We start from the raw sequence: 12,689 nt of genomic DNA on the forward strand, positions 1-12,689 counted from the left end.
AAAAAGCACACCATGCAATAATCTGAGTACGGCGCTCAGACACAAAAACATGCCATACAATATATCCGCCATGTTGGAGTCAACAAGTCAGAAATAGCATTATAAATATTCACTTACCTTTGATGATCTTCATCAGAATGCACTCCCAGGAATCCTAGTTCAACAATAAATGTTTGTTTTGTTCGATAAAGTCCATCCTTTATGTCCAAATACCTCCTTTTTGTTTGCGCCTTCAGTTCACAAATCCAAATTCACGACGCGCAGGTCAGACGAAAACTCAAAAAATCCCATTACAGTTCGTAGAAACATGTCAAACGATGTATAGAATCAATCTTTAGGATGTTTTTATCGTAAATCTGCAATAAAGTTTCAACCGGAAAAATCCTTTGTCTTCAGAAATGCAATGGAGCTGAGCTACCTCTCAAGTGAGCGCGCATGGCTGAGGCTCATGCCCTGCTGGCAGTCATCTGACTCCAGGAGCTCTTATTCATCCCCACTTCACAGTCGAAGCCTCAAACAAGGGTCTAAAGACTGTTGACATCTAGTGGAAGCCTTAGGAAGTGCAAAATGACCCCACAGACACTGTTGTTTGGATAGGCAATCACTTGAAAAACTACAAACCACTTCCTGTTTGGATTTCATCTCAAGGTTTTTTCCTGCAATATGAGTTCTGTTATACTCACAGACATCATTCAAACAGTTTTAGAAACTTCAGCGTGTTTTCTATCCACATCTACTAATAATATTCATATCTTAGTTTCTGGGCATGAGTAGCAGGCAGTTTACTCTGGGCACGTCAGTCATCCAAGCTACTCAATACTGCCACCATCCATAAGAAGTTAAATACACAACACATAATGAGGGAAATGAGATCCAGGTGTGTGGGAAAACAAGACAAAACAAATGGAAAAATGGCTAGAAGACCGGCGACGTCGACCGCAGAACACCGCCCGAACAAGGAGAGGTATCGACTTCGGCAGAAGTCGTGACAATAATAACCATCATATCTTAGTTAACTTGGAGTCACATGATGATATGTTGTGTGGTCCTCCCACTACGACTTGGGAACCCATGTAGTTTATTAGGCTACAGATGAAATAAGTTATGAACTTCACAGGGTGGTGAAACTGCACGTGATGAGCTTGCTGCTTCCTTCCAATACATTTTGAGGGTCTGGTGACATGATGATCGATGCTTGGCTGCCATTTGACAAAGAAAATAATATTGTTCTTATCCATAATAATCTCATCATGTAGGTAGCCTTCCAGGACTGTATATGTGAGATGTTGGCTTCAGTACACGGGACAAGAGCACGTTTTCTATTTCACGCAACAGTTTTTAAAACCATCAGTAGAGTTGAAAATGCGATGGAAACCCATTTAACTTGTATTTTTCATTTGGAATTTAACATCAAAAGCTATGTATTTGTCACGCAAAGCCTATTATCCGCAATAAGTCTGTTTGATGCAAACATTTCTGGTGGGAAAATGCGTATATTGTTTTATGCAGATTTTAGAATATCTTCATGAAAATCTGTGGCAAATTGCAAGGGATACTTAGCTACTAAGGTGGATATTGATCCAACACCTGCCGCTTATTCAAACCAGCCCACCGGGCACAGACGTCAGTTCAACATCTAGTTTCTATTTACATTTCTTTGAGTCCTCAACTAAAGTGAATTCAACATGAAATCTACACAAAATGTCATCTTTCACTTGATTTACGTTGCAAGTTTAGTGAATAAAAAAAAGCACCTTATGTTGATGTTTTTTTACAAATCCATTCAGTTCTCTACATCATGACATGGATTTATTTTGTTGAAATCACGAGGAAACATTTATTCAAACAGTGTGAGGCTTGTAAATGCCCAGAGGAAAGTGGAACTCTTCATTTAGACAATGATGAAACAACAATCTGTGGGCGAGTCAGTGAACATTTTCATCTCATTAAATCATCAGTGGGCCAGCAATGCAAATGTAAACAATGGAGCAAATGCATCACATCCAAATATCACTTGATTATCTGTAGTGCTGGAGGAATGACACATGCAGATAAACACACACATTGAGTTTAAAGAAGGACCATTTAAACACATGGAATCTGACCTACTCTATATTCAAACTGAAATACTCCATATTGACTTAATGTTTTCTAATAAAAACATACACATGTTTGAGTATTCTTTGTACCATTCAATTTCATATGGTAAAAACATTCTCAGTCAACAATACAAGAAAATTGGAGCACTGTGTATGTTCTCTGATAAATTTTAAGTCAATGTGATGTGAAATATCAATTTACACACTAGGAGAAGTAATTATTCTATCCTGTGTGGATTTTAACATGACTTTTTAGTGACTGTGATGAGTAATATGTCTTCCCACAGTCTGAGCATTTGTAAGGCTTCTCCCCTGTGTGCAGTCTCATGTGTTCTTTCAGCTTTCCTAACCGGTTAAAACGCTTTCCACACTGGGAACAGTGGTAAGGTTTCTCCCCTGTGTGGATTCGCCCATGAGCTTTCAGGCTTCCTAACTGGCTAAAGCTCTTTCCACACTGAGAACAATGGAAAGGCTTCTCCCCTGTGTGTATTCGCTCATGAGATTTCATGTTTCCTAACTGGTTAAAACTCTTTCCACACTGGGCGCAATGGTGTGGCTTCGACCCTGTGTGTGTCCTCTGATGTCTTTTCAAGCTTCCTAACTTGGTAAACCTAGTTCCACACTGGGAGCAGTGGTAAGGCTTCTCCCCTGTGTGTATTCGCTCGTGAGATTTCATGTTTCCTAACTTGTTAAAACTCTTTCCACACTGGGTGCAATGAAAAAGCTTCTCCCCTGTGTGTATTCGCTCATGAACTTTCAGCTTTCCTAACTGGTTAAAACTCTTTCCACACTGTGCGCAATTGTATGGCTTCTCTCCTGTTTGTGTCCTCTCATGTCTTTTCAGGCTTCCTAATTTGGTAAAACTCTTTCCAATCTGGGAGCAGAGGTGTCGTCTTGCTGGTTTGGACATCTCCGGTTCCAAGTTTGGTTTTCCTCCTGCCAAAGACAGAGTTTATTTAAAGAGAGACCTGAATGAAATCTCCACATGATAAAACTGCCTTGCTACGAGGTTTAATCTAAATTAGATCCCTCAATAACCTGAGGCCAGTTTTCAAACATTTCATAATTTAAAACAATCTTGGTGTGATTTTAAAACAAATTAAGTTGTAAAGCTTCCTGGTAATTACTGATATGTTTACATTACTTGTTTTTATTACTTGTTTTTATTTCTTTTTTTTTAAGTCAGAACACAAAACACTAGACAGTTCTATGACACTCAAGACACAGACATCACTGGATTCATATCAAGCAGGTGGTTCTAAATATATAACCTTCAAAGCTGTATGATACAGATGTGACCTACACACTTCCTTAAACCTAAAATATGGGGGAGTTAACAATTTTTTTTTTTTTAAAGTACTATCATTAATGTCATGATATTTTGAGTAAAGTAAAAAAGAATGTGAAATATTTTGGGAAGATTAAAAATATAAATATTTTATGACCTGAAATAAAATATCCCCGAATTGTTCCACATGCATGAAAGCTTATTTATCTCAAATTTGGTACACAAATTTGTTTACATCCCTGTTAGTTAACATTTCTCCTTTGCCAAGATAATCCATTCACCTGACAGGTGTGGCATTTCAAGAACCTGATTAAACATCCTGACCATTACACAGGTGCACCTTGCGCTGGGGCCAATAAAAGGCCACTCTAAAAAGTTTTGTCACACAACACAATGCCACAGACGTCTCAAAGGGAGAGTGCATTTGGCATGCTGACTGCAGGAATATCCACTGGAGTGGTTGCCAGAGAATTTAATGTTTATTTCTCTACCATAAGCTTAGGCAGCTTATGGTAGAGAAATTAACATTCAATTCAGTATAGAGAATTTGGCATACAACCGGCTTCACAACCGCAGACCACGTATAACCACGCCAGTCCTGGACCTCCACATTGTCTTAGACCTGCCACCCGGACAGCTTCATTGTCTAGGCTGGGCTTGGCTCCCCAGCGGGTAGGCCTGTCTTCCAAGTCAGTGGGCTTATGACCTCCCATTCACAACAATGGCTGCACCCCTGCCCAGTAATGTGAAGCCCATAGATTAGGGCCAAATTAATTTATTTCCTTATATGAACTGTAACTCGTTGAAAATGGTATATGTTACGTTTATACTTTTGTTCAGTACATAGTACCAGACAAAAGTTTGGACACACCTACTCATTCCAAGGTTTTTCTTCATTTTTACTATTTTCTACATTATTGTTCTACAAAGACATCAAAACTATGAAATAACACATGGAATCATGTAGTAACCAAAAAAGTATAACCAACTATATATTTTATATTTGAGATTCTTCAAAGTAGCCACCCTTTGCCTTTATGACAGCTTTGCACACTCTTGGCATTCTCTCAACCAGCTTCATGAGGTAAAATCAAATCAAATGTTAATTTGTCACATACACTTGTTTAGCAGATGTTATTGCGGGTGTAGCGAAATGCTTGTTTCTCTAGCTCCAACAGTGCAGTAATGATTAACAAGTAATATCTAACAATTTCACAACAATGCACACAAATCTAAAGTAAAGGAATGGAATTAATAATATATAAATATTTGGATGGGCAATGTCAGAGCGGCATAGACTAAGATACAATATAATAGAATACAGTATATACATATGAGATGAGTAATGCAAAATATGTTAACATTATTCAAGTGACTAGTGTTCCATTATTAAAGTAGCCAGTGATTTCAAGTCTATGTATATAGGGCAGCAGCCACTAAGATGGTAGTGATGGCTATTTAACAGTCTGATGGTCTTGAGATAGAAGCTGTTTTTCAGTCTCTCGGTCCTAGCTTTGATGCACCTGTACTGACCTCGCCTTCTGGATTAAAGCGGGGTGAACAGGCAGTTGCTCGGGTGGTTGTCTTTGATGATCTTTTTGGCCTTCCTGTGACATTGGGTGCTGTAGGTGTCCTGGAGGGCAGGTAGTTTCCCTTCCGTGATGCGTTGGGCAGACCGCATCACCCTCTGGCTAGCCCTACGGTTGCGGGCGGTGCAGTTGCCGTAGCAGGCGGTGATACAGCCTTACAGGATGCTCTCAATTGTGCATCTGTAAAGATTTGTGAGGGTTTAAGGTGCTGTTGTGCCTTCTTCACCACACTGTCTGTGTGGGTGGACCATTTCAGTTTGTCAGTGATGTGTATGCTGAGGAACTTGAAGCTTTACACCTTCTCCACTGTGGTCTCATCGATGTGGATAGGGGTGTGCTCCCTCTACTGTTTCCTGAAGTCCACGATCAGCTCCTTTGTTTTGTTAACGTTGGGTGTGAGGTTAATTTCCTGGCACCACACTCCCAGGTCCCTCAGCTCCTCCCTGTAGGCTGTCTCGTCATTGTTGGTAATCAAGCCCACTACTGTTGTGTCGTCTGCAAACTTGATGATTGAGTTGGAGGCATGCGTGACTACGCAGTCATGGGTGAACAGGGAGTACAGGAGGGGGCTGAGAAAGCATCCTTGTGGGGCCCCAGTGTTGAGGGTCAGCGGAGTGGAGGTGATGTTTCCTACCTTCACCACCTGGGGGCGGAGGGTACTATGGTGTTGAATGCTGAGCTACAGCTACATTCTTACATAGGTATTCCTCTTGTCCAGATGGGATAGTGCAGTGGGATGGCGATTGCATCATCTGTGGATCTATTTGGGTGGTAAGTAAATTGAAGTGGCTGTAGGGTGTCTGGTAAGGTAGAGGTGATGTGAACCTTGACTAGTCTCTCAAAGCACTTCATGATGACAGAACGCTACAGGACGATAGTTACTTTTGCTTTCTTGGGTACGGGAACAATGGTGGACATATTGAAGCATGTGGGGACAACAGACTGGGATAGGGAGAGATTGAATATATTCATAAACACTTCAGCCAGCTGGTCTGCGTATGCGGCTTGGGACGCCGTCTGGGCCGGCGGTTTTGCAAGGGTTAACACGCTTAAATGTCTTACTCATGTCGGCCATGGAGAAGGAGAGCCCACAGTCCTTGGTAGCGGGCCGCGTCGGTGGCACTGTGCCATCTACATAGCGGGCGAAGGTGTTTAGCTTGTCCAGAAGCAAGACGTCGGTGTCCGCAACGTGGCTGGTTTTCCCTTTGTAGTCCATGATTGTCTGTAGACTCTGCCACATACGTCTTGTGTCTGAGCCGTTGAATTGCGACTCCACTTTGTTTCTATACTGACCTTTTGCCTGTTTGATTGCCTTACGGAGGGAATAACTACACTGTTTGTTTTCTGCCATATTCCCAGTCACCTTGCCATGGTTAAATGTGATGGTCTGCGCTTTCAGTTTAGCGCAAATGCTGCCATCTATCCATGGTTTCTGGTTAGGGTAGGTTTTAATAGTCACAGTGGGTACATCTCCTATACACTTCCTGATAGACAAATACATTGATTCGGTGACTGAGTTTATGTTATTGTCGGAACATATCCCAGTCCGCGTGAACAAAACAATCTTGAAGTATGGATTCTGATTGGTCAGACCAGCGTTGAATAGTCCTTAGCATGGGTACTTCCCGTTTGAGTTTCTGCCTATAGGAAGGGAGGAGCAAAATGGAGTCGTGATCGGATTTGCAGGGCGGGGGAGGACTTTGTAGGCATCACGGAAGTTGGGAGTGACGTTAGGAGTGAGTGTTTAACCTGTTTAGGATAGGGGGCAGTATTTTCACTGCCGGATAAAAAAACGTACCCGATTTAATGTGGTTATTACTCCTGTCCAGAAACTAGAATATGCATATAATTGTTTGATTTGGATAGAAAACACCCTAAAGTTTCTAAAACTGTTTGAATGGTGTCTGAGTATAACAGAACTCATATGGCAGGCCAAAACCTGAGAAGATTGCATACAGGAAGTGCCCACTCTGACCATTTCTTGGCCTGCGATAGACTCTTTATGGAAAATAGAGGATCTCTGCTGTAACGTGACATTTTCTAAGGCTCCCATAGGCTCTCAGAAGGCGCCAGAACGGGGAATGATGACTCTGCAGTCCCTGGCTGAAAAACAGTAGCGCATTTGGATAGTGGTCGATCTGAGAACAATGAAAAAGGTGCGCGCGTGCACGTGAAGAGTCCATTTTACATTTTCAGTCTTTGAACGAAAACGACGTCTCCCGGTCGGAATATTATGGCTATTTTACGAGAAAAAAATCACATAAAAATATATTTTAAACAGCGTTTGACATGCTTCGAAGTACGGTAATGGAATATTTTGAATTTTTTTGTCACGATACGCACCGGCGCATCACCCTTCGGATAGTGTCTTGAAAGCAAGAACAAAACACCGCTATTTGGATATAACTATGGATTATTTGGAACAAAAACAACATTGGTGTGGAAGTAGAAGTCCTGGGAGTGCATTCTGACGAAGAACAGCAAAGGTAATCCAATTTTTCTTATAGTAAATCTGAGTTTGGTGAGTGCCAAACATGGTGGGTGTCAAAATAGCTAGCCTGCGATGGCCGGGCTATCTACTCAGAATATTGCAAAATGTGCTTTCACGGAAAAGCTATTTTAAAATCTGACACCGCGATTGCATAAAGGAGTTCTGTATCTATAATTCTTAAAATAATTGTTATGTTTTTTGTGAACGTTTATCGTGAGTAATTTAGTAAATTCACCGGAAATGTTCGGTGGGTATGCTAGTTCTGAACGTCACATGCTAATGTAAAAAGCTGGTTTTTGATATAAATATGAACTTGATTGAACAAAACAGGCATGTATTGTATAACATAATGTCCTAGGAGTGTCATCTGATGAAGATCATCAAAGGTTAGTGCTGCATTTAGCTGTGGTTTTGGTTTTTGTGACATTATATGCTAGCTTGAAAAATGGGTGTGTGATTATTTCTGGCTGGGTACTCTCCTGACATAATCTAATGTTTTGCTTTCGTTGTAAAGCCTTTTTGAAATCGGACAATGTGGTTAGATAAAGGAGAGTCTTGTCTTTAAAATGGTGTAAAATAGTCATATGTTTGAAAAATTGAAGTTTTGGGATTTTTGAGGAATTTGTAATTCGCGCCACGCCCTATCATTGGATATTGGAGCGGTGTTCCGCTAGCGGAACATCTAGATGTAAGAGGTTAAGCAGCGCAAGTACTACAGTCAATGTGTTGATAGAACTTTGGTAGCATTTTTCTCAAATTTGCATTGTTAAAATCTCCAGCTACAATAAATGTGGTTTCCAGTTTGCATAAAGTCCAGTGAAGTACTTTGAGGAGCGTTGTGGTATCGGCTTGAGGGGGAATATACAGGGCTGTGACTACAACTGAAGAGAATTCTCTTGGGAGGTAATACGGTCAGCATTTGATTGAGGTATTCTAGGTCGAGTGAACAAAAGGACTTGAGTTCCTGTATATTATCACAATCACACCATGCGTAGTTAATCATCAAACATACAATGCCGCCCTTCATCCTGGAGAGATATTTATTCCGGTCTGTGTGATGAACTGAGAACCTAACTGGCTGTACAGACTAAGACAGTATATCCCGAGAGAGCCATGTTTCCGTGAAACAGATTATGCTATAATCCCCAATGTCTCTCTGGAAGGAAATCCTCACCCTGAGCTCGTCAACTTTATTATCCAGAGACTGAACATTTGCGATGTTCACTCGGAAGCAGTGGGTGGTGTGCATGCCTCCTGAGTCGGACTAGAAGCCCACTCTGAGAACCTCTTTTCCGCCGGCCTTTTTTTGGGACAGCCTCTGGAATCAGTTCAATTGCCCTGGGGGGTTCGAACAAAGGATCCGAGTCAGGAAAGTCGAATTCCTGGTCATAATACTGGTGAGTTACCGCCGCTCTGATATCCAAAAGTTCATCCCGGCTGTATGTAACAACACCCCAAAAATTCTGGCCAAATAATGTAAGAAATAACACATAAAAAATAAATAGTGCAAAGTTTCCTAAGAGCTAGAAGCATGGCAGCCCTATCTGTTATTTTCCCCTGGAATGCATTTCAATCAACAGGTGTGAAGACATCAACTATGAAATAACACATACTATGAAATAACACAATGTAGGTATCAAAAAAGTGTTAAACAAATCAAAATATATTTTATATTTGAGATTCTTCAAAGTAGCTACCCTTTGCCTTGATGACAGCTTTGCACACTCTTGGCATTCTCTCAACCTGCTTCATGAGGTAGTCACCTGGAATGCTTTTCAATTAACAGGTGTGCCTTGTTAAAAGTTAATTGGTGTAATTTCTTTCCTTCTTAATGCATTTGAGCCAATCAGTTACAAGGTAGAGTTGGTATACAGAAGATATTTGGCAAAAGACCAAGTCCATATAATGGCAAGAACAGCACAAATAAGCAAAGAGAAACAACAGTCCATCATTAGTTGAAGACATGAAGGTCAAGCAATCCAGAAAATCTCAAGAACTTCAGTCACAAAAACTTCAAGCGCTATGATGAAACTGGCTCACATGAGGACCGCCACAGGAAAGGAAGACCCAGTTATCCCTGTTGCAGAGGACAAGTTCATTAGAGTTAACGGCACCTCAGATTGCAGCCCAAATAAATGCTTCACAGAATTCCAGTAACAGACACATCTCAACATCAACTGTTCAGAGGAGACCGCGTGAATCCGGCCTTCATGGTTGAATTGCTGCAAACAAACCACTACAAAAGGACACCAATAAGAAAGAGAGACTTGCTTGGGCCAAGAAACACGAGCAATGGACATTAGACAGCTGGAAATTTGTCCTTTGGTCTGATGAGTCCAAATTTGAGATTTTTGGTTCCAACCGCCGTGTCTTTGTGAGACGCAGAGTAGGTGAACGGATGATCTCCGCATGTGTGGTTCCCACCGTGAATCATGGAGGAAGAGGTGTGATGGTTTGGGGGTGCTTTTCTGGTGACATTTTTATTTATTTATTTAGAATTCAAGCCGCACATAAACAGCATGGCTCCTAAAGCATTCAGCAGCGATACACCATCACGTCTGGTTTGCGCTTAGTGGGAATATCATTTGTTTTTCAACAGGACAATGAACCAACACACCTCCAGGCTGTGTAAGGGCTATTTGACCAAGAAGGAGAGTGATGGAGTGCTGCATCAGATGACCTGGCCTCCACAAATCAACCGACCTAAGCCCAGTTGAGATGGTTTTGGATGAGTTGGACGGCAGAGTGAAGGAAAAGCACCCAACAAGCGCCCAGCATATGTGGGAAATCCTAAAATTGTCAGAGACTCCAGTCACCCAAGTTATAGACTGTTTTCTCTGCTACCCCAAGGCAAGCGGTACCAGAGCGCCAAGTCTAGGACCAAAAGGCTCCTCAACAGCTTCCACCCCAAGCCATTAGACTGCTGAACAATTCATAAAAATCCCCACTGGACAATTTATATTTAACTGCACTGTTGGTTAAAGGCTTGTAAGTAAGCATTTCACGGTAAAGTCAACACTTGTTGTATTCAGCGCATGTGGCAAATAAGGTTTGGTTTGAAGACTGTTGGAAAAGCATTTCAGGTGAAGCTGGTTGAGAGAATGCCAAGAGTCTGCAAAGCTGTATTTGTATTAGTTGGGGACAGCCCAACTGGGAACAGCCACCACCACTATTTCATTTCTTCAAACTAAACTACAGCACTTACTTTGATGAGTCAAATCTGATCCTTTCTTCTCTTCTCCTCCTCTCACAGTTCCACTCAGCCCCGTTGTTTTCCTGCAGTCCACCAGCAGCACAGACAACCTCTTCATACCCAGCAGTAAGGTGGAAGGGGGCAGGCTAACATTCTCCTGGTAACCATAAAGAGGGGACACAGACACATATCATTATGGATGCTGATGTCACTGTTGTCATTAAGTGCTTTACAGAAACCCAGCCCAGACCCAGATAGAGCAAGCTGTATGCTAGACCGGACCAAGCTGTACCATCTGGTGTTCTAATCTGGAGAGACTCTTCTCTGACTCGTCAGCATCAGGATGTTGTTGAGGCTCCCCAGAGGATCCACGATAGTCACGTCTCTCTCCTGTGTGAATGAGAACATAAATCAGATGGTAAACTCATGATCTTCTATTGCAATCAACGAAATTGGTGCCTTTTGATTCCCTTTGATATTTTATGTAGAAATTATGTACCAATACTGAATTTTAAAAACCTGTTATATTAGATGAAGTGCACTTTAATTTAGACCACATGGAGAATTCAATAAATCTAAAAACTATGTACCAATAGCAGATTGCCCCTTCAAATATTCCTACAGTCCTGAACAACATATTCAAGTGTAGAACTTCAGTAGAATGCCCCTTTAAAACCCCACATTAGTTCAACAACTGCATAGTTTGTGCCCGTTTTTAAGACAGTACTCACTGGTGTTAATCAGATCTTCAATCTCCTCCTCTTTTATTGAGATAGCCTCCTCTTCCTCTTTTACTCCAAAAGGTTCTTCCTCTTCTTTCACTACATTCTCTTCTTTCAATGTTACGGCATCTTCCTCCTTTTTGATTCTGAAAGCTTCTACCCTTTTTTCCACTCTAACAACCTCTTTCCCATCTTCCTCTTTCACTGTAATATCATCCTCTTCTTCTTTCAATGTGATAGTCTCCTCTTCCTCCTTTTTCATTCTGAAAGCTTCTATCTCTTCTTTCATAAGAGCTTCTTTATTCGTCTAGTTTAGTGTGTTCATGCTCAGGGCGATTAGCCTAGCGCAGTATCAATTTAACACATTTGCTAATTTAACAAGCAAATTACGTTTAAATGAACTAGTAGATAGGTAAACATAATTATGTTTAAAACACTAAGAGTAATATACACAAGATTGGTCTAAAGCGCTTCAATGTTTAGGTTTTATGTTCGCTAGCAAACCACCGCGGTGGTTGAATCAGAAGCCTTTTGTCGCTGTTGAAGAAGCCTCCTGTCCCGTCCACTAGATTATACGTCACGCAAGAAGCATCACCTGAAAGACTCACATCTCCATCTGCTGACTGGAGTGGGTAACGCAGATTGGGGAAAAAATCTCCAATATAATGTTTATTCTGGCAAGCAATGTCATAAGAAGTCATTTAAAAACAACCAGATGTTATGTTTTCTCTTACTTCTTACAGCCAATACTTTACTCCAGGGCTGGCCTGCCCATTAGGCAGGATTAGGTGACAGACTGACTAGGGTGGCATATTCCGAGCTAAATTGACCAAGGCTCATCGCTAACAACACATAATAACACCTCACATAATGCTGCCCCAAAACAATGAAAACTTCTCTCACCCAGTGGCATATGGGCTATTTAGGTGAGTGTTGGTGTTGCCACATGAAGCAGTGCCCACTTTGCAAGAGGCAACATGGACAGATAGGACTCTACCTGTGTAGAGCACATGCCCCTTTACCCTTCTAGTCTCTAAAGTGTCCTTTTGGGTGGTGGTATAATTTGGATTCATTTTTTCTCATAGTTATTCTGAACCCACTGCCTGCAAGTCGTTGTTAAATTCACCTAAGTGATTAGTATTTTCCTTCAACTTTCTGAAGAGGAAACAGACCAGAAATGCCCGTCTGAGTGTGTTTACATTGACGGCCTACCCCGGCCAAACCCTAACCCAGACAACGCTGTGCTGCCCTATGGGACTCCCAATCACGGCCAGTTGTGATACAGCCCAGGATCGAATCAGGGTCTG

General features: G+C 41.5%; 1 protein-coding gene across 1 annotated transcript in view; it reads right to left on the reverse strand.

The window, feature by feature from the left end:
• LOC106594764 (zinc finger protein 432) overlaps positions 1-11,932 on the reverse strand; it is a 28,038-nt gene extending 16,106 nt beyond the window's left edge. Inside the window, exons 1-4 of the mRNA XM_045713390.1 lie at positions 11,392-11,932; positions 10,953-11,050; positions 10,673-10,817; positions 2,328-3,035 (exon numbers count right to left, since the gene is read on the reverse strand). Coding sequence (XP_045569346.1) covers positions 2,328-3,035; positions 10,673-10,817; positions 10,953-11,050; positions 11,392-11,671 — 1,231 coding nt within the window. The 5' untranslated portion in view covers positions 11,672-11,932. The remainder of the gene's footprint in view (positions 1-2,327; positions 3,036-10,672; positions 10,818-10,952; positions 11,051-11,391) is intronic.
• Between the last annotated feature and the right edge of the window lie 757 nt (positions 11,933-12,689).

The sequence above is a fragment of the Salmo salar genome, chromosome ssa02 (assembly GCF_905237065.1).
Source record: "Salmo salar chromosome ssa02, Ssal_v3.1, whole genome shotgun sequence".
Classification (NCBI taxonomy): domain Eukaryota; kingdom Metazoa; phylum Chordata; class Actinopteri; order Salmoniformes; family Salmonidae; genus Salmo; species Salmo salar.